Raw genomic sequence first — 26034 nt, forward strand, 5'->3', positions numbered from 1 at the left:
TTTTTTTTTTTTTTTTAATTTTTTATTTACAATAGATGTTATTTTGCTTACAATAATGATGAAGCAAAATTCACTCCATGTATGTCCATATCTGAATGGTTTTTAAAAATAAAAGCATGGAATAGCCTTTATTTTTTGTGGGACATTATGACGTCACCTTAAACTGACCCTTAATGCTGGAAAACCTGCATGTATGATTTAAACTGTTGAGTAAATAAGCTTCATTAATTATCTTTTCACATTGAAGCAGGATTGTGTGGGATTCTTTTCCCTCAGATTCAAAAACCTTCTGTTATCTTGATTGAATATTAACAATTAGTTTGATCTGAAACATTTAGGTGAAACAAAGAAACTTTAAGTAATCCTCTTTACACTGGAAAAAGATAAGTAATTAGATAAGTAATTTTTTCTTAAAATAAGTGCATTTGTTCTTGGATTGAGGAAGTAAAACAGACATTTTGCCAATAGAACAAGACAATTTACATTTGAAATAAGAAAACACAATTGCATTGCCTTTATTCAAGTGCATATTATCCAGTTATCTTATTTTAAGAGTAAAAATACTCATTCCATTGGCAAACTATCTCATTTACACAAAATAAGGGTAAATAAACTTAATTAAGAGAGACATTTTTTACTCATTTCTAGATTGTTTTTCCAGTGTAAGAGGAGAAATACTTTTCCCAACCATGGTATATTCTGCAGCCTCAGTCAGCAGCAACAGTAACGCTGCCTGATGACCTTTATATGCACCAGTCTGACTGTATATCGCTACAGACTCTTAAAAACGGCAGAAGCTGTCACGTCAGCTCATCGGCTTAGCCTTTTTCCGTACTGAGGAACATTTTGTCTGTCTCCATCAGACCTTCGGATTAGACGGCAGCACTCGTCAGAAAGCATGTCCAGCATCAACAGCGCTGCCAGTCATGCCAGCATGGGCAGCTTGGGCAAGGATGCCGAGGATAAAAAGAAAAAGAAGAAGAGCTGGGTAAGTGGAGAAAAGAAAGACATTACCATGAGAATTACAGTCGGGGTTTAGGACGGCTTCTTCTACTGGAAGTACAGTCACAGAAAGTACTCAGAGTTCCAGGAGCTTGAAGAATCAACTTATTTTCCATATGATGTCATAAATCGTTCCGGTCTTTATGGTCAGATTTAGGATTAAAGCAGTTTATTAATGCCGCCTCAGCACTTCCTGTCTTAGGTCTTGCCTTTGACGTAGCCGTCGCAAAGATTTTCTCTCTTTGGTTGCAGTTTATACGTTATGCAGTTTTTCTAAACTACTGAAAGTTTGCAACCTACCCAGGCTCTCTGGCTGCAGAACAGGCCCATGTCATCACACCTCCACCACCATGCTTGTGTTTTCCACCTTTTGATAATCTTTTTTGGAATGACCTTTTAACCTTTGTGGTTTAATGGACCACAATTCCTTCTTTCTTTTTATTGCTGATGTCTTTCCCTCTTGCAGTTACAGTAGCAGCCATTCAAAATGACCCTTCCCAGTCAAACGACAGCCGAATGGCAGCCAACTTCCCTCTAACTTCCAGCCACTGGAGTGACCCCCTCTTGCATAATTTTTTACTCTTTCACTGAATTACAGGGTCTGACCAGGATATGGCGCTTCTCTTTAGATCTTAATGTCCACAAATCATGACAGAAAGAATAGTTTAGTAAAAAGATTGATGTTTAAAAAGGAATTAAGTGGGAGCAGCCAAGGAGCAGCCAAGGGCCCATCAAGGAAAGTGGGGAAGTTTTGAATTGCTACTACTATAAGTTTTTGCACCCAGATCTCCCTTTTGTATAAAGATCACTTAATAATTAAATACTATTAAGATATGATAAAATATCATTTAGATATCCAGCATTTGGCTGATAACTTTGCTCTCACATTCCATAGGAGAGTCAATGTTGTACAGTATTTTCCAGAAGCATAACAATGGCTGTTGAAATGTCATTCTTATATATCTACGGCTGCAAAAGGATGAATGCAAATCCCCTTAATGGCAGGAGGCATATGTAGTGAATTTTATTGCATTTTTTTAAATTGAAAATTGAAAAAAAAAAGAAGGAAATTCAGAAATTAAACTTGAAATAAGTTTTTAATGTTGTTAATGTCTTGATTTTTTCAAATTTATTTTTGCAAATATCTTCTTCAATGTTTTGAAACCTTATAAGTACAAAGTTTATATTTTAAAAATTTTTGTTTTTCAATTTTTTTTTTCAAGATTAAGTTTAACACATTGCATTCATTCAATTTGCATTTTAAAGATCCTATTCTCTCTACTTCAAGCCCAAAAATAAACACTTAAAGACGTTGCAGACCAATAGAAATGGGTATTTGCTCTTCACTTCAGCGGAAAGCCCGCCCCCAGAAGTGAAGAGAATGTGATCTGTACAACCCAAATTGAAAAGAATGCAATTTTTAAACCTCGCACTGAAAGAGAAATTTGAAAAATGAAATAAAATTTGAAAGACACAACTATTAAAAAAATAAATAATTTTCAAAAGTAAAATCTGTGAGAACAGCTGGTTTTCTCAAAACTTGTTTTTGATTAAGAATTTTTTTCAATATTTAATTTCTGGACTACATTTTTTCTTAATTTTTATTTACAAAACATGTTCTTCCTTTGCAACAATAATGGAACAAAATTCACTCCATACAGGTAACACCAAAATATCCTTTGGGACTAAAACCTGAGCTTTGAATCAAACGTCTCTTTTTCATAATTTTCACCCAGTCCTTGCTGGAATACTGACTGTGGTTTGTCCTCTGCTCTGCTCCTTCATTATCTTAAAACCTCTGATGATTCCAGAGATAATTGACATTGTCTGTTCTCAGTGGCTGTTTTCAGTCTGGCCTCAGTTTTCCACTTCAATAAACTCTTTCAGATTATTCCTTTAAATCTGTGTTGAGAAGAACCTGCTGAAGCTCTGGTGAGGACTTTAAGGGCTTTATATACATTTCTCCTTAGGGTTCCTGTAAGTTATGCAGCACAAAGATTTTCATCGCTGCAGACATCAGGAACCACATTTTCCTTCTGCTTGAAAATGTGTTTTAAAAGTCAGTAGTTTTCATTGGTTTCTGGGTAAGGTCCTTACTAGGAGCAGGAGGTTTTTAGATCAAGTCCATCACCAAGACCAGGAAGAATTTAACAAGTTTAAGGTCATGACTTTCCCCCCCATATTGTCAAGGACTGAAGGATCTGCTTGTATTTCCTGATCAGATATTGTTGCACAACATATGGTCTAGTGAGGTCCATGTCTTTGGGGGTCAGGGATCCTGTAGGATTAGATAAGTGGCCATAAATTTTTGTACATATTTAATTTTTCTGATCTGAATTTGTCCTCTAGATTGATTCCTCCATCTAAACAGAGCCGGTTCCGGTTGGTTTGCTCTTCTGTAGCAGATCTGTTTGCATACCAGTCAAATATAACTTTATTAATCGTAGTTTCTGTCATTTCTCCTCGCTCCTCCATTTGTAATAACTCTACTTTCTCAGCCACACTGTGTAGAACAGAGATCTGAGCTGTTGTCGGTGTGAACATGTGTGTGTGTCTACGTTCCTTAACATTGGGTGTGTTCTGCATCTTCAGGTGGCTGATTCCATCCCAGCTCAGGTCAGTGGTCTCCAGAGTGTCTTGTGTTTCTTCGCCCCGCCTTCTTCCATACTCTTCTGTTTTTTTTTTAAACGTCAGCATGGATTCAATAAACTTCCTCCCTTTGACCATTCATTTTTTTATTTTTTTAATACCTCGTTTGTTTTGATTGCCTGTTCTGCCCTAATTTCTAGCCCCCCCCCCCATTCTCATTTCTACTTACAGTCTTGTTTTCTGCCTCTTTGCCTCAAAAAGAGCCTGGCCATTGCTTGGAAACAGCACGGAGTGACCCCCTGACCCTCCTAAGTAATGATGCTGTCTGAAACCTGGAGAGAAATAACATGCACTCTCTGTTTCATGCATTGCAGTTGCGCAGCTCCTTCAAGCAGGCGTTCAGCAAGAAGAAAACCAAATCCCAGTCGGCCCACGACGAGATGGAGGAGATGACCGACTCAGTACCTTCCTCGCCCAAACTGCAGCATGACAACAGACAGGGTAGCGTTGCCACGCTGCGCTCCTCCCCCTCCACCACCGAGTGAGTTTGACATCATCAACAACACAAAGATACACTCTTGGGTTTTTGTTTTTTCTCTTTGTGAATTTTTTATTTTTTTTTCCTTTTCTTTTTTTTAACATACATCCTTAAATTAACACCTCACTCATTCCCTCAACAATGTTCTCTCTCTCTCTATCTATCTCCTATCACTTGCTCTGAAATGTTCTCTGTCCGCTGTAGCGATTGCAATTGCGACAGCAAGTCCTCCACACTATGGACGGCAAAGAAAAAGCATAACGGTCATGTGGTCTACAAACACAGATCTCGGTAACAGGCTCTGAGGGGCATGCTCCATGGGAGTGTGTGTGCACTGGATTGTATTGGTGTGACTTTCTCTTTTCATGTCAGCGCCTTTAAATCCAAAGTGTCTGGGCACATTTTCACAATTTGTGATTTAAAAGCAACACTTGTTGTGTGTTTTATGTGATAGACAACACAAAGCAGTGCATAGTTATGAAATGGAAGATTAATTAGACAATTTATGGGGAAACATCACCTCCGTCATCAAAGAACAGATCTAATGAATTCAGTTTCACTCAATACAAATATACTTTATTAATACAAAAGGGAAATATGGATATTTCAAGTTGCGAATAAGTTTATTATTAAATTATTTTTTGTAAAAAAAAAAAAAAATCCCATGCTTTCGACATCTCATTGTCCCATCTTCTGTGTTGGAAATGCATTAATCAAAGAAGCAGCCATGATGCCCATTGTAACTCTGGAGGAACTGCAGACATCTTCTGCTCAGGTGGTCTGGTTAGAGGAGGCCATATTGAAACTTTTAGGCCATAATTCAAATATATAACCGAGCAATTCTCTCTGAATTAACAAAAACTCATAAGGTGGAGGTTTTTATTTCTTTAAAGCAATCCACAACAGGTTTAACGTGTTGACCTAAATATGTTGTAATTACTTCAAAAACTAGAAAAGCTCTCAGAGAGTGCAGCGCTCCGCAAAGAAGCTAATTTGGCCCCCTGTTGTGATTTGCGCCTATAGCTAAAACTTGCACAGAATCTGGATCATTAATTAATTTTAATAAATTGTTCTTCTGAGTGAAGAACCTCTGGTACAAAATGTCCATAAAATCAGTTCATAAGTTTTCAGTTCCTACAACAACATTTTTGTGTTCAGTAAAATACCTCTGGACTTTTTCAGCTTTGGAATCAGTTTTTGAAGGATTAGACATGTGATTTTCATTGAAACGTGAGCAGGAAGAGGCTCTACTATCATTCATTTTTAAGAAGGATGTATTCGCCGTTTTACCAACAGGCTGTTTGTTTCCACTCTCCCACCAGCTTTCTGTCGCTCTTACTACGTCACAGTCAGTAGCGCTCATTGGTCAGAACGTTGGCAGGTTGATGAGAACAACGGGTTGTTCTCATCAACAATCTTCCGATGTCTCATTCATTGGGGCCAGACTAAATTACACATTTAATCTCACATTTAGTCTGGTTTATCAGGTAAACAAAAATGTGCTTTATTTTCTTTTGCACTCGTGGGAAATTATCCATTTTATTTTTAAATACTGAAAAATCTTTTCTGTAAAGATTTTAAAAAATAGGTTAGTTTTCCTGCTAAAATACAATAACTTTTTAAATTTCATCTGCTAAAAACTTGATTCCATCTCATATTATTATGTTCTAATATGTGGTTGTCTATCACAGTAAATTCCCCTGAATTTAGAACATTTCAAGGAGTATAAATACTTTTAAAAAGCAATGTAGGTTGAATAAAGGGAAAAAGATATGGCCGGTCAGCATGCAGCTGCTGCTGTGAGGCAGCTGGTGGGTTTACTTCAGTTTAACACGTCGGGCGTAGTTTTCCTCTGTCGTGCAGGAGGTTTGGAGACATGAATGCATGTTTTTGACTTAAGAAGGAAAAAAGACAGCTTTCTTTCAATCCAACCAGTTTTGTAGGGAGAAGATTCACTGGAGTGATTCTCTGTTTCAAATCCTCCACTTCCTCACTGACGATCATTATCACGCATCTCCCTTCTAAAGTGAAGCTTCCCTGTTTCCTTTCAGCATATTCTCTCCAGGCTGTGTGTGCTGTGTGCGTGTTTAGTTCAACCCTAGAGGTGACACAACCCCCCCCCCCCACTCCTCTTCCCTGTGTGTAATCACTGTTCCAGGCTGTGCGAATGCACCGAAGCCGAGGCTGAAATCATCCTGCAGCTGAAGAACGAGCTCAGAGAGAAGGAGCTCAAGCTGACAGACATCCGCCTGGAGGCGCTCAGCTCTGCTCACCACCTGGACCAGATCCGAGAGGCCATGAACCGCATGCAGGTGAGACTGGAACCAGCCAATCTAACCAGGGTTGACAAATATGTCAGTCACAGCTGCTGTTTGTTTCCTTCATTCATGAAAAAAAAGACATTTATTTATCAAATATTAAAAAGTAGACCTATGGGAAAAAAATCTGTTATAGGAACAACATATGTAATAATTGGTAGTGAGTGTTTTGACCTTAATGTGGAGGAATTGTGAAGATTTTTGGAGCAGGAATAGCCACATTAGCACTATCATGCTTGACGTCAGGAAGGTTGTTATCTTGCAGAAATTTTTCATCACCTTTAATGCCAGATGTTAGCTGGTAAAAATGGGCCCAACACATCAAATACACACAGTTAATTAAGGATGTTCCTATTTGGTATATTCCTATTGGAAATACCTTCTACAGTACTCATAATGATGCCAAACAATACAAAAATATTTTAGATGTTTTTATCACATAAAATAAACCAAGTAAACATAATGAAGTCATTTTTTAAAAATATTGTTTTTTTTAGGTATTTTTGTTGACTTTGATTTATCATTTGGCAACACTGTACGGTAGTGGAGATGATTATAAACAAGGGATTTTGGTTAATTTTTGTAAAGACCTTTATTTAACAACCCAGGTTATTTTGTAAACAGTCCAGAGTAACAAGAAGTGTTGACAATGGAGTTTATTTAAAACTTAAAAATAAAAGATATTTTTCAACATTTTGAGTATCTTCATGATGCTCTGTATATCTTACTGCATCTGTGAACTGATGTTCCAGTGTAGACATATGTAGTATGAAAAGGACTCACATAATGCCTTATTATAACAGACCCTAGTGGGTCAGTGCATGCGATCAATACTATACAATGGTAATCTCAATGGTACAGTGTTAACATATGGCAAATATAGCACATTACACCTTAGCAGAGTGAACTTATTTCATTTATTGATGAGTATTTATTTTTTCCCATCCAAAAACACCATAAAATTACTTGTTTTCATGATTTTTGAGATCTCAAAATATGACTACACCCTGTAAATACATCTGCATAAAAGGACATTGACATTCCATCAAATGGTACAAATATAAACCGTGCTATTAGTTCTCTTATGGTTGTCTTTCAGTGCACTAGATCTTAAAAGTGGACGTATTTTGTTATCAAATGGCAGCATTGTACCATACATGGATAAAACATAGAAACTCCTCCATCTCGTCGTGGGCAGACTGGGATTTGGTTTTCTCCGTGCTGAACGCCTGCTTAAAGGAGCTGTCCAACTGCAATGTATGAAACAGAGAGCGTGTGTTACTTTTCCCCATGTTTTAGACAGCATCATTATCGGAGGGGGGGTCAGGAGGTCACTCCTTGCTGTTTCCAAGCAATGGCCAGGCTCTGTTTGAGGCAAAGAAGCACAAAGCAAGACTGTAAATTAAATCTGTACCTGCTAGAAATTAGGGCACAACAGACAATCGAAACAAACAAGGCAAAGTATTTATTTGATTTTTTTCCCCCTCACTATAAAATATTCATTTAAGATTTTCCATCACTCAAATAACCAGTAATGCCTCACTTTGTAGATCCTGATTATCTAGTTTCTAGCACCTCTAGTCTGCTCTTAGATCTGGGGATCATCTGATATTCTTTATCTGAGGTTTAACTTCAGTACAAAAGAGGGTTTTTAGAGAACAAAGACCCTCCGGGTTTATAATCTCTTAGCTGCTAGCTGTTGGAGCTGCTGTCACACAAGGCTTTGGTTTAATGCTGCTTCCCTTTGATATTTAATTTTTATGTATTATTTCTACATCTTCACAGAATGAGATCGAGGCGCTGAAAGCAGAGAACGATCGCCTCAAGTCGAGCGGGAACGCCACACCCACGATGACTCCTGTCAAGATGGCCCGGCCGCCCTCAGAGGCCTCCAGCACCTCCTCATCCTCGTCACGGCAGTCGCTCGGACTGTCGCTCAATAACCTCAACATCACCGACTCCATCATGTCTGGTGAGTTGATTGTCAGACCCATCAGTCCAGGGTGCCAAACAGCATCAAAGCTCAAATTAAAGGGTTGTCAGCTTTAGACTGGAGACTGTTTGAATTTGCTCTCCTCAAATCCTCTCGAACCTTTTATTTTGTCACGTTTCAACTAACAGACTGAATCTTTTGCGCTTGCTAATGAAACAATGATCAAGAGAAAACCAAAACTGGACTACATGCAACACTCTGAACACAACATCATCACAGGAAAGCATGGTGGGGGCAGCATCATGATCTGGGGCACTTTCTTTTAAAAGATGGACGGGGCTAAACAGAAGATATAAGGATGAAGCACACCTTGAATTATGAAGATTAAACACAAATGGACGCCACTTTTTCAACTCACAATAATGTGCTACTTCATGTTTGTCGTTCCATACAAATAACATATATTAATGGCACACAGTTGACTTATATACCTGTCCAAAAACATTCGATCTTGATCAAATTAGGTTATATAAACAAAGCATCCGTCCTGATATTGTTTAAATAGCCCTTCTCATGCCTAAGTAGAATTCCAGCTCAGGGTGCAATGTGCAGACATAAATGTGGCGCCATCTGTTGGCAGTAATGTGGATTCTGTCAGAAAGCCTGATGTTAAAAAGAGAGGCAGCTACCTTACAGATCCTAACTGTCCTGCTATAGCTTTAGCTTTGGCTTCCACTTATGTTCACACTGTAATGTGTAATGTACACGTAATGTGTAATGTGCAATCAAATGCTTTTTTCTATTTCTTACACAGCTTTGCCTGGAGGTGCTGCTACTTCTGTGTTTACCTACGTAATAATTGCAAAAACAATGGGAGGACCTTAATGTAGTAAAAAACTGATCAAAGAAAAGGCATAATATCACAAATTATACGCCAGCAGGAGGCAGTAAGATTATAGAAAAAGCTTTTCGTTCAACTAGATTGAGTTTTAGGCGTATAAATAAATAAAAAGTCATTTAACATGACTTTCCACCTTTAAAGTCTACGGTTGTGAATTTGACATAATGGAAAAACACTGTAAATACATACCAGAAAACTGTAGGGATCAGTAGATCAGGACCCTTTCACATAAATATACCAACACTGTGTAAGAAAAAGTAATTAGGTCTGTCTAACTTGTTCTGTAATTAACAGAAATAGCCACTGTTAACTGTTTCTTAAACAAGCAAACAGCAATGAAATAAAAGGAGCACCCAGGCAGTACGCCCTTTGAATACCAAGTACTGCTTTTATTCCACCAACAGAGGGAAATAAATTAAGTTAGTTGCAGTTGTTGGCGTATAAAGATGGAGGCAAACTGAAAAATGTGTTCAAAAAAAGCATAAAATGTAGTCCTTGTTGCCCAAAAGGTCTACTACCTTCCATACAAGCCTCACGCTGGAAGAAAATAGAATAGGACAATAGAGGGACATTTAGTACGCTAACAGTCAGAACCTGAAGAAGATATTTAGAAATGACTAACTTACAGTACACTTGCAGTACATTTTTTAAATTATTTTATAAACCTGAGAGACAAACATCAGTCAAAGGTATTTTTATATGATCACCAAAACGTTTCAGCAGCTTTAATGGGTTCAGCTCTTTTCAACAGGTTTTCTACAAGAAGGGGATCTTTAACCGTTTTTCTGAGGCACATTTGTAAGGTCAGACATGATGTTGGACATGAAGGCCCCACTTGGCTCATCCTGAAAATATTCTATCAAGTTGGAGTCAGAGATCTCTGCAGATCCTCCATTTCATAGTGTAGTTTCTGATGTGAATGCTTAAACATGCTGGAACAGGAAGGAACATGAACTTGTCCAAAAGGATTTTGTATAATGAAAACCGTGTTTGTGTCTGCAAAATTAGAAGGCTGGTTTAAAGTGCATAACATTAGACTTGATAATGTCACGACTCAGAACAGAGGACCCAGTATTCAGGAAATTAATTGAAAAAGTGGAATTGTAATGGAATGGAATGGAATAAAAAAAAAAAGTTTCTTTAAAACCGGCAGATCAGAGTAGAAGTTGCTAGGGCATCTGAAGCAGGAAACTTTGGAGAGAGGAAACAATGTGACCACGTAAAACTCACGGAGGAAGATTATGAACATGAGTCACTAAACTGGTTTAAAAGTTCAGTCCGTAGCCAGACAATGTGGTAGGATCCAGCCTATGGGCTGCACGCAAGATGCGGCGGGTGCCGCCCAGAGTGTCCCAAAGAAGTCAGAAGCAAAGTCAGGTAAACAGATCAAAACAGGACTAGGGAGGCTCAGAGGTTCAGAAATCAGAAACCAGGTTAGGCAACCAGATCAGAACAGGAACAGACAGGCTGAGGTGACCAGGTGTCCGGAGCCAGGTAAGGCAAAAAGATAAAAACAGGAATAGGCAGGCTCAGAGATCCAGGAGTCTGAGGCCAGGTCAGGCAAACAGACCAGAACAGAAACAGGTAGGCTCAGAGGTCCCGGAATCCAAAGGCAGGTTAGGGCAAAGAGATCAGAACAGGAACAGGCATAACCAGAGGTACAGGAGTCCGAAGCCAGGTCTGGCAAACAGATCAGAACAGAAACAGGCAGGCTCAGAGGTCCAGGAGTACAAAGACAGGTCAGGCAAACGGATCAGGACAGGAACAGGCAGGCTCAGTGGTTAAGACGCAGACCGGGAAATCAGAAACCCTAAGATACGCTAAAAACACTCTCACCACAGGCTGGAGAGAAATAAACTTGCCCTGATGGCTGGTAGCAGGCAGCTTAAATAGAGGCAGGAGCAGGCGGATGAGTTGAGCTTTAATGAGAAACCAGGCAAAGTTAGACAGGTGAATGAAATGAATAATGTAGCTGCTCTGCATTCTAAAGAGCATGAACACTAAAACTACAGGAACTTTAGCAAAAATGACTGAAGATATCTAATGTAACATTTTGAGTCTATCTGACTGTAGGTGCCAATAACCTACCTTTGTTTCAGACTTGGCCAATATGGCATCCACACCTCCGCTTTCTCTGTAAGTTGTCGATGTGTTATTTGTTAATGGAAGGTCTCCCTTTCAGATATCCTACTGGACGATGGCTACGAGGGAAACCTCCGCAAGGAAAGTCGCAGTGTGAGGATCATGGTTAGCATCAGCAATGCACCAAAAAGCACCAAGGTTTGACCAGCTGGGATCCCAGTAATATATTCTTACACCTCCTGACTCTTACAGTAACAGTTCTGCTTATTCTTCAGGGTCCACAAAGCCATGAGTACCTGATTGGCTCTATAGGCGTCAGCGGTAAGACCAAGTGGGATGTCCTGGATGGGGTCATTCGACGTCTCTTTAAGGTGAGCAGATCCTCACCTTGAGGCAATGAAACATTGCTTTCAAGCACAGTTGTTTTTTTTGTTTTTTAAATACTCCAGTTGTGTGTAAGGTTCTGCCCAGTTTGCAGTAACATTTAATAAAGTACAGTTATGCCTCCTTGGCTGCCGCCCTCCTGTAGGAGTATGTGTTCCGGGTCGATCCTGGGATCAGCCTGGGTCTTAGCTCTGACAGCATTGTGGGCTACAGGATGGGGGATGTGATTCGCTGCCACGCGTCTGAAGTGCCTGAGCTGTTGCCCTGTGGATACCTGGTGGGCGACAACAACCTAATCAAGGTCAACCTCAAAGGTATGCTGCATATTTTACTCATTAGCATTTGGCTTTCTTGCTAAAAGTCAGCTTTTATCATGATGTTTTCCAGAAACAAAACAGAAAGAAATGTAAAACACATTTCTGATGTGGGTAATTTGTTTTTTTCCCTCTGTTCTCATCCTAGGTGTGAAGGAGAACAGCATAGACAGCCTTGTGTTTGACACTCTCATTCCAAAGCCTATAATCCAGAGGTACCTCAACCTGTTGATGGAGCATCGGCGGATCATCCTCTCAGGACCCAGCGGCACAGGAAAATCCTTCCTGGCTGCCAAGCTGGCTGAGTACATCATTACGCAGATGGGCCAGGAGGTGACAGAGCACAACGTGGCCAGCTTTAATGTGGACCAGAACTCAAGCAAGGTAAAGAGCTTTACTCTTTCATCGAACATATTTTCATTGTAAAATGGCTGCTGCACATACTGGCCAACTACTGGAATTAAAGGAGAATGAATGAAGTATTTTCTCTTTCTTTCTTTGTATCCACTTTTAAATGTTCCCTTTTACTTGCTTTTGTATTTTTTCCATATTTTTTTCTTTCACCTTCCTTCCTTCCTTCCTTCCTTCCTTCCTTCCTTCCTTCCTTCCTTCCTTCCTTCCTTCCTTCCTTCCTTCCTTCCTTCCTTCCTTCCTTCCTTCCTTCCTTCCTTCCTTCCTTCCTTCCTTCCTTCCTATTTACTTATATATCTAAAGTTACCATATGTTATTGAGTTTGGAAGTTCTGTGGACTGAATAAAACAAACCTTTTGTCCACTTTCAGAGGTTTTAGTTTTTCCTTTCACTTCCACCTCACACTTCTTTGCTATTTGGTGCTGCTCACATAAAATCCCTCCAGAAATATTTTTTCAGAGTTTTTAGTGTATCTCATAGAAACTTTATTGATCAAAAGTTGGACTTCCTCTTCCACAGGACCTCCGTCGGTACCTGTCCAACCTAGCAGAGCGGTGTAACTCTGAGCGGACAGACGCAGAGCTGCCCACTGTGGTCATCCTGGACAACCTCCACCACATCGGCTCTCTCAGCGACATATTCAACGGCTTCCTCAACTGCAAGTACCATAAATGGTGAGGAAGAAAGTGAAACACCTTGAAGGGACAAGCTGGACTGGTGGCAACAGCCTCAGCCAAGTCGACTCAGATCAGATCAGTTTCCTTTATACCGCCTGATGTGAGAAATCCACCTCTAAGGGCAGCAGCCCAGTATAAGTCTGACAAGCTAAATGTGAATAAAATAAGAGCATAAGAAAATGTGAATGTGTATATTTGTATCAGTGAAGCTCTAGCTTGAAATAGCCATGTTTTTTTCCTCCCCCTGTTCAGCCCTTATGTCATCGGGACCATGAGCCAAGGGGTCTCCTCCTCTCCAAACCTGGAGCTTCATCACAACTTCAGGTTTGAAGCCTTCATGTGTTTAATCCAGCTTGTCTGACTCCTTTCTCTGCGAACACAATAGTAAATGACAGAACAAGCTGCAAAAGAGTGTGTGATCCAAACTCCAAAATCAACAGAAGCAACAGAAAATTTCTAATATCACAAAAATAAGATAATTAAAATATTAGAAACAGCAGCAAACTCTCTACTAGAGGGAGCCAAACAAACGACAAACCATATTGAAACAGATTTTCCATACAAACAGGAAATATTTGCCTGATAAACCAGACTAAATGTAAGATTAAATGTATAATTTAGCCTGGCCCCGATGAATGAGACATTGGAAGATTATTGATGGGAACAAACCGTTGTTTTTCAAACCATGTCTGTGCCTATTGGCCAACGCTCTGACCAATGAGCGCAACTGACTGTGACGTACTGTAAGCACGAAACAGCAAATACGTCCTTCTTAAAAATGAATGAGCGTAGAGCCTCTTCCTGCTCAGGTTTCAATGAAAACCCTAAGTGTCATCCTTCCAAAACTGATTCCAAAGCCGAGTCAAACGAGAACTGTTCAATAGTTGTTGCCATCTTCCTTGTGCTTTCTGCAGTGTCGCGCAGCTTTGTCATCACGCCCTCAAAACCCTGCCCGCTTTGCATCAAAAAATTCAAAACCCATCTCTGCATTGTGATTGGTTCGCCAGTTCTAGGGCCTGGGGCATCAATCGAGGCTAGACCAATCGCAGGCAAAAATAATTTTGGCCACTGGCGGGTGGGGCTGGTTTACTAGGCTAAGGAAATCCAGCATTTCAATAAGCTTTTTTTAAATGTTTTTTGACGTATTGCATCAGAAAAACTTGAAGGAAACAATAAATATGAACAAAATGTTTTTGCCCTCTATTGAGGTGGTTGTTCCTATTGTGTGCTTAAACACAGCTGGAAGCAACATCCTCATTACTAACTGACATTTTAATGTAATAATAACTTACTAAATAGCAGTACATCCATTAAGACGTTCCTGCGGGATGACCTTATGTGGACGACGATGTATTATGAGGCTTTGCAGTCGCTCAGTGAATTCCCTTCAAACCAAATGGAAAAACCAAGTCATTTAATCTGTAGTCATTGTCTTATCTAAAGAAGTAGATAAAAGAAACGTGATGGCATTTGAACTATTAAAATGAAAAACTGTAAATGATAAAAAAATGAGCAGATATTAATAAGGGTGCGTCTGTCGTTCTGTAGGTGGGTTCTGTGCACCAACCACACGGAGCCAGTCAAAGGTTTCCTGGGTCGCTTCCTGCGACGGAAGCTCATTGAGACGGAGCTAGATAAGAACACGCGCAGCAACGACCTGATCAAAATCATCGACTGGATCCCCAAAACCTGGCAGCACCTCAACGGCTTCCTGGAGGCGCACAGCTCCTCTGATGTCACCATAGGTCAGTCCAGATAAAACAAGAACACGCCGTTTGGGTTTATGGTTTCTTCTCTGTTTGATGGGTGCTGCTCTGCACACCGCAGGGCCTCGTCTCTTCCTGTCTTGTCCCATGGATGTAGAAGGTTCTCGGGTTTGGTTCACTGACTTGTGGAACTACTCCCTGGTACCATACCTGCTAGAGGCTGTCAGAGAAGGATTACAGGTACACAATGATACTTTGAATATGCTGGATCAATCACAACATGTTCAGCTCCATTTATTACAAATGTACCGACCCTTAACAATCTACAAAAAGGACTCTTTGCCTTTTATGTAGTCTTATTTGCACGTTTCTAAGGAAGGCATTCAGTGTTAAATAATTTCATGCGTGCATCTCTTTTCCACTCTGGGCCTTTAGCTGTATGGGAAGCGAGCAGTGTGGGAGGATCCGTCCAAGTGGGTGAATGACACATATCCGTGGAACGCCGCTGCTCTGCAACAGGAAGGCCAGTCGCTGCTCCAGCTGAGGCCAGAGGATGTGGGATATGACGGCTACAGCTCGTCCAAGGAGGGGACGTCGTCCAAGCAGGTGTCTCAGAGCGACACAGAGGGAGACCCGCTGGTGAGGACCGTTCTCACCTCATGTATTAACAACAGTAGCAAATCTAGTAGGAAGACGAGAGTATTAACAGCCAGCGCTTTAAGTAAATTAAAACATGGCTAAAAGAAGGCAAGTAAGTGGAAAGAGAATTCATGATTACTGCAGCCCAAGAGGAATTAAAGGGTAGCCATACAAAACCGGCTGGCTTGATTTAACAAGAGAGCCTGGGTGTGTATGTGCTCGCAGTTATTATGCGGTGGAGCCAAAACCCATTTCAGGAACACTGGAAGCAATTCACCAGATGCGGCAGTGCTTCTGCATTATTTAGATCATTAGCTCTGCAGCAGGGAGGAAAAGTTTGGCTGGTTTATAGAGGTAATTGATTGCAGAGTTCACAAAGTGCACAACAAACAGTGATGGAGTTTATGAGGTGGCGAATTTTTGCCCTCATATGTGAGGAAAAATCTAATTAGTAGCAGTATTTTTTAATGTAAATACTGTAAAGCATAGTTTTTAATTTAGAAAATCTGTTTTCATTGGTTTATATTACTTTATTTAACACAAAACGAGTACAAGTGAAACTTGACGACTTATTAGGGCATAATATAAGTGACAGCCATGTTGGATTTTGAAGATCAGGTTTGGTGACTTTAAAAATGTCTCCATTTATTGGTTTCTAAGCTTGAAAACAAATTAGAAAACTAGCAAATACAGTCACCATCTGTACAGTCTGTCATCGGCGCCCTGATGGCGCTAATAAACGTAGCAGTTTCTGTCAGGGATCACTCTGACAGGTATTGTTAAGAGGCTGCGCTGTTTCTAAATTTTCTCTGGTGGACGTGAATAAATAGACAAGGCTACTGTAGAAGCTCCACTGCTTAAAGGAAGATTTGACCAAAACATTTCGTACTCAAATTGAAACATATCACAGAATGAAAAGGATCAGTTGCAGCTGCATCAGTTTGGTCTATGGAAGGCCAAAAGTGCCACAATCTCGATGTATTAAAAAGTGGAAACATTTATATATTTATATTTTACAATGTGATAGTATAAATGTTTCATGTGATATATGCATTAAACAAATAAAAATTGTTTTATCTGAAAATTTATAAATAATTATTGTTTTCTATTTGAAATAATACATAAAATACTATTCATTGCCATATACCAAAGGTATCAGGAATTTATTGTATCCCTTACTTTAATAATTCTGGCTACTGAGAAGACATTTATAGTGATTTAAATTCTTAAAGGTGATCTGCAGCTGACTTTTATTCTGTCCTTTGATAAAGAAAGTCAAAGTGGTTCAATAAATGTGTATATTTTAAGGCACAATTTATTTAAAGATTGATCAATAGAGATTTTAGTTAACACGCTTTCATAAATATTAGAGATGCACCGATCGGATACTTGGATCTGATATTGACTAACAGAACAGATATTGGTTACTTAATATCTGATATCGGAGATCCAATCCTCTGCACTTTGCATGGAACTGTTATTTCTTTCTTTTTGCTGCTTATTTGTAAGTAAATATTATAAAGCACATTTATATCTTTGTTAAGTTGCTACCTTTTTTAACAGTTGTTTAAAGTCTTCACACACGGAAAGATGTAATTAATTAATTTAACAGTTGAATCATTTCGTTATCAGATAGTGGCCAATATTCTCAGTCCAGATATCCAGGTATAGGATTGGATCAGAAAAAAGGGATCGGTGCATCTCTAATATATTATATGCTGTAAACTGGCAATTGGGCATCCTGGTTAATTAACTATTCATGTATTTATTTACTGATTGATATCCACAGATGAACATGCTGCTGCGGCTGCAGGAAGCGGCAAACTACTCCAGCACCCAGAGCTGTGACAGCGACAGCACCAGTCACCATGACGACCAGCTGGACTCCTCCTTGGAGTCGGCTCTATGAGCCCATGACACATGATGGCAGACCTGGATCCCTCTCCACCTCTAAACCCTGGAGAACCTTTGAACCCCAAAGACTAACAAACCCCGACCACCTTCTCACCCCTCCCCCACAATACGTCAACCTTCCCTTCCTGCGAGAGCAAGTGTGCAACCTGTTCAGATTGCTAGTCCATCACAGAACCCGCACTCTAGAGATATATAATATATGGAAAGTTTTAATACCCAAAATGTTCGCTCAAATTGAAAGAAAAGGCCTATATTTTGATGGTGCAATATAAACCAGAATGTTTTTTTTTATGTTTTCAGAACCTTACTTTAATCCAAAAGCACTGTCCTCCTCTTTTTTTTGGACATTTTATAAAACAGTTCTTATGCGTTCCTGAAGTGAAATATCAGTAGCTCTGGTGTGTTTTTTTTCTAAGACACATTTCCTTTGGTTTACTTATAGAGGAAAATGTCCAAAGTGTTACGAAAATAACTAAAAAAACTGGATTTTTCTTTTTACCCAGTTAAATCCACGTATGTTTACATTATTAGGGCTGTTTCTTTGTTACAGAGGTGCTTCTTACAGACACGCACATACATACACACAGAGGAAGCAGAGAGGAAATCATCTTTTGATCAAAGCATTGTTTCCATTCAGTCTCTTGGTTGATCACTGTCAAACATGCCAGAGTCTCTTTTTCTTTAATGTTTAAGGAGATCTTTGGTTTAAAAGGGAGGCATAAAGGGCAGGTGCAGTGATTCCTGGGACTTCAAACACCTGATAACGTCTGGTGATTTGCACAAAAATACTTTATATATTTTATTCTCCTATTATTTTTGGCACCATATGGGAGAATTCTGGGGCTTTACAATTCAAATAGGATCAGAATTTGCCTACATTATATATAATAATAATAATAATTAATATTTATTAAAGACCAGGAGCTGGCCCAGGGATGTATGGAGAATAATTTTATTTTATTTTTTGGGGTCCACTTCCTGTTAAACTCAGTTCCCAGTAGCCACCACAGCAGATCTAATGTCTATTTTATATTTTCAACCTTTAAATCCTTTTTAGTTCCCTATTGCATAGAATATATTCATTACCAGGAGGCTAACTAGGTGATATTAGTAGGACGGTTACTGCCTGCAAATCCTATCTTATAAAATATATTTTTAAAACAGCATAACATGAACAAAAGGGATGATGGATCCTCGGTTAGTTTTTCCACACTGTGAAGTTCCAAGTTCTAAGCAGCCACATTTCTTTTTTTTTCTTATCCAAGGCATAGGGTATTAGCCTTGTTTCAGTCAGCTGACTGTCCGTGTGCAGGAGTAGCTTGGGCAGGGTGCAGCACCAGCTCATTAAAAAGACATTAACTCATAAGAACAGGTTTTTATTTTAACATTTTAGAGGATTTAGGACCATTAACATTTATTAACAGCTCATCATTCAGCTCTGGGTTAGAGGCAAAGTTGACTTTGGTTACTTTTTTAAATGTTATCAATTCAATTCAATTCAGTTTATTTATATAGCGCCAAATTCACAACACATGTCATCTCAAGGCACTTTACAGTTCAACCAGATCAAATTGATACAAAGTTTTCTATCTAAGGAAAACCAGTTGATTGCATTGACTCATTGACTCAAATACAATCCCCCAAACTAAGCATGCTTGTAGCGACAGTGGAGAGGAAAAACTCCCTTTTAACAGGAAGAAACCTCCAGCAGAACCAGGCTCAGTGTGAGCGGCCATCTGCCGAGGCCGACTGGGGTTCAAGGAGACAGAAGCAGAGATACAAAAAGCAGCTGTAAAAGGCGGCCCCGTCCAGGAAACACACAGCCAGGCAGACGAGCTCCGAGGCAGCTCCCATGCCAGAGGACGAAGAGAGCACATCCACTCAGTCACGGTCAGAGAAACAGGACCACACTGGAAAACAGGCCGATCTCCAACATCTATTAACAAGGGTGTTGATAGAAGCAGCACAGCTGATATTTTTTTCCAGGATGACGTCACAGCCAAACAGGAACAGACGAGGCAAAGCTACTCTGAGGAAAAGCAGAGAGAGCAGAAGGTTAGAGATTGAACTAACAGATTCTGCAGAATAGGAGAACAGAGAGAGAATGAAGCAGAATGATGAAATGGGGGTCCCTATGTCCTCCAAAAGTCTAAGCCTATAGCAGCATAACTATAGAGATAGCTCAGGATAACCTGAGCCACCCTAACTATAAGCTTTATCAAAAATGAAAGTTTTAAGCCTAGACTTAAAAGTAGACAGGGTGTCTGCCTCACGGACTAAAACTGGTAGTTGGTTCCACAGGAGAGGAGCCTGATAACTAAAAGATCTGCCTCCCATTCTACTTTTAGAAATTCTAGGAACCACTAGTAAACCTGCAGATTGAGAGCGAAGTGCTCTGTTAGGAACATAAGGAACAATCAGATCTCTGATATAAGATGGAGCTTGGCCATTTAAGGCTTTATATGTGAGAAGGAGGATTTTAAATTCTATTCTTGATTTAACAGGAAGCCAATGAAGAGAAGCCAGGATAGGCGAGATATGATCTCTCTTTTTAATTTTCATTAGAACTCTGGCTGCAGCATTTTGGATCAGCTGAAGGCTTTTAACTACAGTTTGTGGACTTCCTGATAGTAAAGAATTACAATAGTCCAGCCTTGAAGTAACAAATGCATGGACTAGTTTCTCAGCATCACCCCTGGACAGGATATTTCTAATTTTTGCAATGTTCCTCAGATGAAAGAAGGAAATTCTAGAAACCTCTTTGATGTGGGATTTAAATGACAGGTCCTGATCAAAAACAACACCAAGATTTTTTACTTTATTATCTGAAATCAGTTTAATCCCATCCAAATGAAGTGACTGGCTAATCAGTTTCTTTTTCAGAGACTCTGGTCCAAAGACTATAACTTCTGTTTTGTCTGCATTCAGAAGCAGAAAGTTAAGAGTCATCCAGGTTTTTATGTCTTCAAGACATGCCTGTAATCTATGTAATGGGTTAGCTTCATCTGGATTTATAGACAGATATAGCTGGGTATCATCAGCATAACAGTGGAAATTAATCCCATGCTGTCTAATAATTCTACCAATTGGGAGCATGTATAAAGTAAAGAGAATTGGTCCTAGCACTGATCCCTGTGGTACTCCACAGGTAACCTTTGAGCGTGTTGAAGATCTATCATTAACATGAACAAACTGAATTCGATCAGATAGATAAGATTTAAACCAGTCTAGTGCTGTTCCTTTAATTCCAACAAAATATTCAAGTCTTTCTAAAAGAATATTATGGTCAACTGTATCAAATGCAGCACTAAGATCCAACAGGACGAGCACAGATACAAGTCCATTATCTGAGGCCATGAGAATATCATTAGTGACTTTCACCAGAGCTGTTTCAGTGCTATGATGAGCTCTAAAGCCAGACTGAAACTCTTCAAAAAGTTCATTATGGTGGAAGTGATCGCAAACTTGTTTGGCAACTACTTTCTCAAGAATTTTGGATAAGAAAGGAAGATTGGATATAGGTCTATAATTGACCAAGTCATCTGGGTCAAGAGACGGTTTCTTAAGCAGAGGTTTAATTACAGCAACCTTAAAAGCTTTAGGTACATATCCCTGTAACAGAGATAGATTAATCACATCTAAAATGGAGGAGGAGATCAAAGGGAATACCTCCTTAAATAACCTGGTTGGAACTGGATCTAACATACAAGTTGAAGGCTTAGATGAAGACAATAATTTTGCTAATTCAGAGAGTTCAACTGGATCAAAGCAGTCTAAACCCAGTTCAGATTCCATGACTACCTCAGGTACAATCGCGGATAGAGGAGTGCTTATGATCTTATTTTTAATAAGATCAATCTTATTTATAAAGAATCCCATAAAGTCATTGCTGCTAAGAGCAGGTGGAATGGACGGTTCAACAGAGCTATGGCTCTGGGTGAGTTTGGCAACTGTATTAAAAAGAAATCTAGGATTATTCTTATTCTCCTCTATTAATGAGGAGAAGTATGCTGCTCTTGCTTTACAAAGGGTCCTCTTATACAGCAGTAAACCATTTTTCCAGACTAGGAAGGACTCTCGCAGGCCTGTGGAGCGATATTTTCTCTCCAGTTTCCTAGCATTTTGCTTCAAAGTACGCAGCTCTGCATTAAACCAAGGAGCAAGCTTTCTATTTTTAACGGTTTTCATTTTCAAAGGAGCTGCGTTGTCTAAGGCAATACGCAGAGAACTAGCAACCCCATCAACAAAATCATCAACCTGTGAAGGCGAATAAGCTAAACTTTTGCACTCTGCAGCACTGCTCAGTGACACAGAGGAGAGAGAAAGTGAAGCAGATTCTTTAAAATTTATAACTGCACTATCTGATAAAGATCTACTAAAATTGAACCTTCTTTTGGGGGAGGAGAACTCTGTTAAAGTAATCCTGAAGGTTATTAGAAAGTGGTCAGAGAGGACAGGGTTGTGAGGAAATACTGTTATTTCTTCACATTCTATGCCGTATGTCAGCACAAGATCCAAAGTATGAAGATGAGAATGCGTGGGACTATTCACATTTTGAACAAAGCCAATAGTGTCTAAGATAGCATTAAAGGCTGCTCTTAAGCTATCGCCTTCAATGTCAGCATGGATGTTAAAATCTCCCACTATGATGACCCTGTCAGTATTTAATACCAAATCAGAAAGGAACTCTGAAAACTCATCTAAAAATTCAGAGTAAGGACCTGGTGGACGATACAAAGTTACAAAAAGAAGAGGTTTTCTTGCCTTGAAATTTGGATCAGGGAAATTAAGGGTTAAATGTTCAAAAGAGTTGTAGGTATTAACTGTTTTGGGAGTAATCAGTAAGTCAGACTGGAAGATTGTTGCTACTCCTCCTCCTCGCCCAGAACTTCTGGGGATGTGAAAATTTAAATAGCTTGAAGGAGTTGCCTCATTTATGCTCACATAATCCTCTTGCTGCAGCCAGGTTTCTGTAAGGCAAAACAAGTCAATGTGATTATCACAAATCAAGTCATTAACTAGTAGACTTTTAGAGGAAAGCGATCTTATGTTAAACAGACCGCATTTAATTGTTTTAACTTTTTCCCCAATTTGAGTTATTTTGATTTTAATTAGATTATCATGATTTACTCCTTTGGGAATCTTTGCTAATTTATTAGATTTTGGTCGTGGGCAAGACACTGTCTGGATGGAGTAAAGAGTGGGTAACAGTAGAGAAGCTGCAGAGATGTGTGTTAAACTACAACTCTGCTTCCTGGTCTGCACCCTGGGTGGTCAGGGTTTTGGAGGACTAATAAATGTGGCCAGATTCCTAGAAAGAAGAGCTGCACCATCCAAAGTGGGATGGATGCCGTCTCTCCGAATCAGACCAGGCTTTCCCCAAAAGGATTGCCAATTATTAATGTAGCCCACGTTGTTTTCAGGGCACCACCTAGACAACCAGCGGTTGAATGACGACATGCGGCTAAACATGTCATCACTGGTCAGATCAGGGAGGGGACCAGAGAAAATTACGGAGTCCGACATTTTTTTGGCAAACTTACACACCGAAGCAACACTAATTTTAGTGACCTCCGATCGGCGTAACCGGGTGTCATTACCACCAGCGTGAATAACAATCTTACTGTATTTAACCTTATCCTTAGCCAGTAGTTTCAGGTAGGATTTGATGTCGCCCGTTCTGGCCCCCGGCAAACATTTGACTATGGTCCCTGGTGTCTCTAATGCCACGTTTCTGACTATGGAGCTGCCAATCACCAGAGTGGGCTTCTCAGTGGGTGTGTCACTGAGTGGGGAAAACCGGTTAGAAACGTGAACGGGTTGGTGGTGACCAGTGGGCAGAGATCCACGACTACGCTTTCTGCGTACAGTTACCCAATCGCCTGGCTGCTCAGGCACTTTTGGAGGACAGCTACGTGGGGGGCCTACTTCAACAGCCTGAAGCCTGGATTCTAACTCTGACACCCTCGCCTCCAAAGCTACAAAAATACTACACTTATTACACATCCCATTATCACTAAAGGAGGCAGAGGAATAACTGAACATCTGACACAGAGAGCAGGAGAGAGGAGAGGAAGAAGGAAGAGTTGGAAAAGAGTCAAGGGAGGGAGAGAGAGAAGCCATAGCAATGCTAAGCTAGCGCTAGCCTAGGCTAGCTACTCCTTGCTATCAGAAATAAAACCGTGTGAAACTGACAAGTGCTCAGTAGAAAAGTGCAGCAGAAGGTGCTATGTTTTAAAGTAGTCAGTTAGAGTTACTTAGATACAGAGATATCACAGAGAAAATAACTTAACTTCAGATGGAGATCCTCTGAACAGCTGCACACTCAGTTAATCCAAACAGGAAGTGAACAGGTCCAAACAGGAAGCAGGAAGCAAAAACCAACCAAATTATCAATGTTTTATTAAAAACTATTGATCTCAATTTTGAATACAATATTTGCACCTAGCAGTTTTCGGTACTCCAGGCCAGTAGGGGGACCCTACAGAGCCCCATTCCCTCTTTATACCTCGGACCAGCTCTAAACTTAATCAGCCAACATTTCTTTAAACCTCGTGGTGCTGGGTCCGCTGGCCTGAAACCTTTCAGTGTCAGCCACTGCCAAGCTGTTCCAAATGCCAACAACAAGCACAATGAAAGTGTTTTAGCTGCATGTCCCCCGGCCATCCTGCTGGAAGAGTGCCAATAGTTTCCCTTTGATCCGACTGCCAAGTGTCCACACCTCAAAACAAAGCCCACCATGGTTGTCCACTCAAAGTCCCTCACCTTCCAAACACAACCTGAGTGGGTCTTCAGCTTTAATCAACAGCGGTGAATGTCTACTGACTCTAGAAAACAAAATGAAGAGTACTTAATGGAATAACCCAACCTCTCCATTAAGATAATTCTGCCTGTGAAATACCTGCTTTCATCTTTGTCTGAAAACCAATTAGAACTGTTGTCTTATTACAGTTTAATTAGATCAGCCAAGAGCAGTAAAAGGGAACAATAATATTGGTGCTTTCGAACTGCCTTAAATGTTCAAAGTTTCTTAAAGCATCTTTTACTCCATCTGAGAAAACGGTATATTTAATGTCACCTCATGCTACCCTGCTTCCCCCTTTCGTCAAAGATGCTGCTTGAACAAGAAGCAGCTATTACTGCTTGCGGCTCCATCTTCTTCCTCTGAAGCACCATTGCTTCTATCTGATAGTAAGAAACGAAGAGACGCTGTATTCTAGTTCAAAATCAGAACTATATTGAATAAAGAAACAAAAAAAAGGGGGGGGGGGTATGTTTTAGTTGTTTTGCACCCAGTTGAGCTGGGTTAACTTGAATTAAAAGGAGCACAACCAAACTGTTTTTGTTTGTTTGTTTTTTAGCTTGATGAGCATGTTTTTGAAGCTTTAAAAAAAAAAAAAAGTGGGTGAGGGGCGCTTTGAGGAGGGATCTTCACCTTGATGAACGCGCGTACTGGATGGAAGAAGCCATTTTGAATTTTGATTGTCCTCTTTTCGTTTAACTGGGTCGGTTTTGCACACTTTAAGGATCGGGTGGGCTGTAAATACTTATAAAATTCTTGCACATTGAATCAAAGACGCATTTTGGCCGGTTGGTGTTACAAAATGCAAAACCCGCTGACGATATTGCCGTACTATGAAAAACAGAGATAAAAAGATGCAAAAACTCAACCCGCTGTCAGAAACACGTCTGTGTCTTGTGGTGATTTGATGTTTTGCCTATGCAGGAGGCATTAGCTGTATAGTAATAAAACTGTTTGAACTCACTAAACTGAAAAAAATGTAGGCACCTGTCCAATACTCCTTATTCTACCATGAAATACTCTTAATCCCCGCTGTCTTTAGAAATGCACGCAGTTTCTTAAAGGGATTGTTTGGGATTTTTAAAGTGAGGTTCTGTTAAAGAATTACAAGCGGTTAATTATTACCTCCAGTAGATAACTCTCTTGTCATCTTTATTTGGTGTAAATCCAGACTAGTTGGTCCAAGTGGCTAAAGTTAATGGCTAGTCTGAGAAAAGCAAAGGCCAAAAAAAAAGTCTTACCTTCTCAAAACAACTCCAGTCTCACGGAACGTCATTGTGTCACTTTGTATCTTTTGGGTTTAAGCTGTTTTTCTCCCAAGATGTCTCGTCTATGCCATACTAGCGAACTTTGATGCCTTATTTGACGACAAGAATCTGTAAGTCTAATACATTACAAAGAATTTTGTGAGAAAACAGAATTGGCGAAAAGGCAAAAGGTCCCGCAGCCGTTTTGGGAACGATGGGAAGGTAATTTACCTGGAGACACCCACAGGGATCGTTGTGTGTAAAAACTTAGTGTAGGCAAAGTGAATTTGTTGTTTTTTTGTCAAAGGGACTAATTGAGAGTGTAAAAACCCAATAAGCAGCTTCCACATTGACCAAAAGCAGTAGTTTTACTTCCAGAGACCTGGTTTGGGAGTTGTCACATTTTGGAGACTAAGAACGTCATTCTCTTGCCATTTTTAGTATACAGACAAAGTCCTTTGGTCTTGCTGTGTTTTTAAACCCCTAAAGTGGAAATTTTTCTTCCATTCTTAGCACTTGTTTCACACAGGAAGATTGTTGGTTGCGCACTGCTGCCAACCTGCGATTCCATTATAAA

The 26034-nt window shown here is 39.9% G+C and overlaps 1 protein-coding gene across 20 annotated transcripts in view; it reads left to right on the forward strand.

Moving 5' to 3' along the window:
* The window catches only part of nav3 (neuron navigator 3), a 379763-nt gene extending 360875 nt beyond the window's left edge, over positions 1 to 18888 (forward strand). For 12 of the 20 annotated variants that reach the window (XM_038281868.1, XM_038281866.1, XM_038281856.1 and 9 more), the window contains 16 exons: positions 864 to 988; positions 3595 to 3618; positions 3966 to 4132; positions 4334 to 4420; positions 6288 to 6441; positions 8233 to 8419; positions 11464 to 11561; positions 11639 to 11734; positions 11893 to 12061; positions 12210 to 12445; positions 12992 to 13146; positions 13402 to 13473; positions 14698 to 14894; positions 14977 to 15095; positions 15291 to 15494; positions 17284 to 18888. In XM_038281868.1, the coding sequence (XP_038137796.1) occupies positions 864 to 988; positions 3595 to 3618; positions 3966 to 4132; positions 4334 to 4420; positions 6288 to 6441; positions 8233 to 8419; positions 11464 to 11561; positions 11639 to 11734; positions 11893 to 12061; positions 12210 to 12445; positions 12992 to 13146; positions 13402 to 13473; positions 14698 to 14894; positions 14977 to 15095; positions 15291 to 15494; positions 17284 to 17403 (2210 nt within the window). In that variant the 3' untranslated portion in view covers positions 17404 to 18888. The remainder of the gene's footprint in view (positions 1 to 863; positions 989 to 3594; positions 3619 to 3965; positions 4133 to 4333; positions 4421 to 6287; positions 6442 to 8232; positions 8420 to 11463; positions 11562 to 11638; positions 11735 to 11892; positions 12062 to 12209; positions 12446 to 12991; positions 13147 to 13401; positions 13474 to 14697; positions 14895 to 14976; positions 15096 to 15290; positions 15495 to 17283) is intronic. The other 8 variants (XM_038281863.1, XM_038281864.1, XM_038281876.1 and 5 more) reach the window with 3 other exon arrangements.
* The last annotated feature ends 7146 nt before the right edge of the window (positions 18889 to 26034 follow it).

Source organism: Cyprinodon tularosa, unplaced genomic scaffold (genome assembly GCF_016077235.1).
Source record: "Cyprinodon tularosa strain WSP-4 unplaced genomic scaffold, ASM1607723v1 ctg177, whole genome shotgun sequence".
NCBI lineage: Eukaryota > Metazoa > Chordata > Actinopteri > Cyprinodontiformes > Cyprinodontidae > Cyprinodon > Cyprinodon tularosa.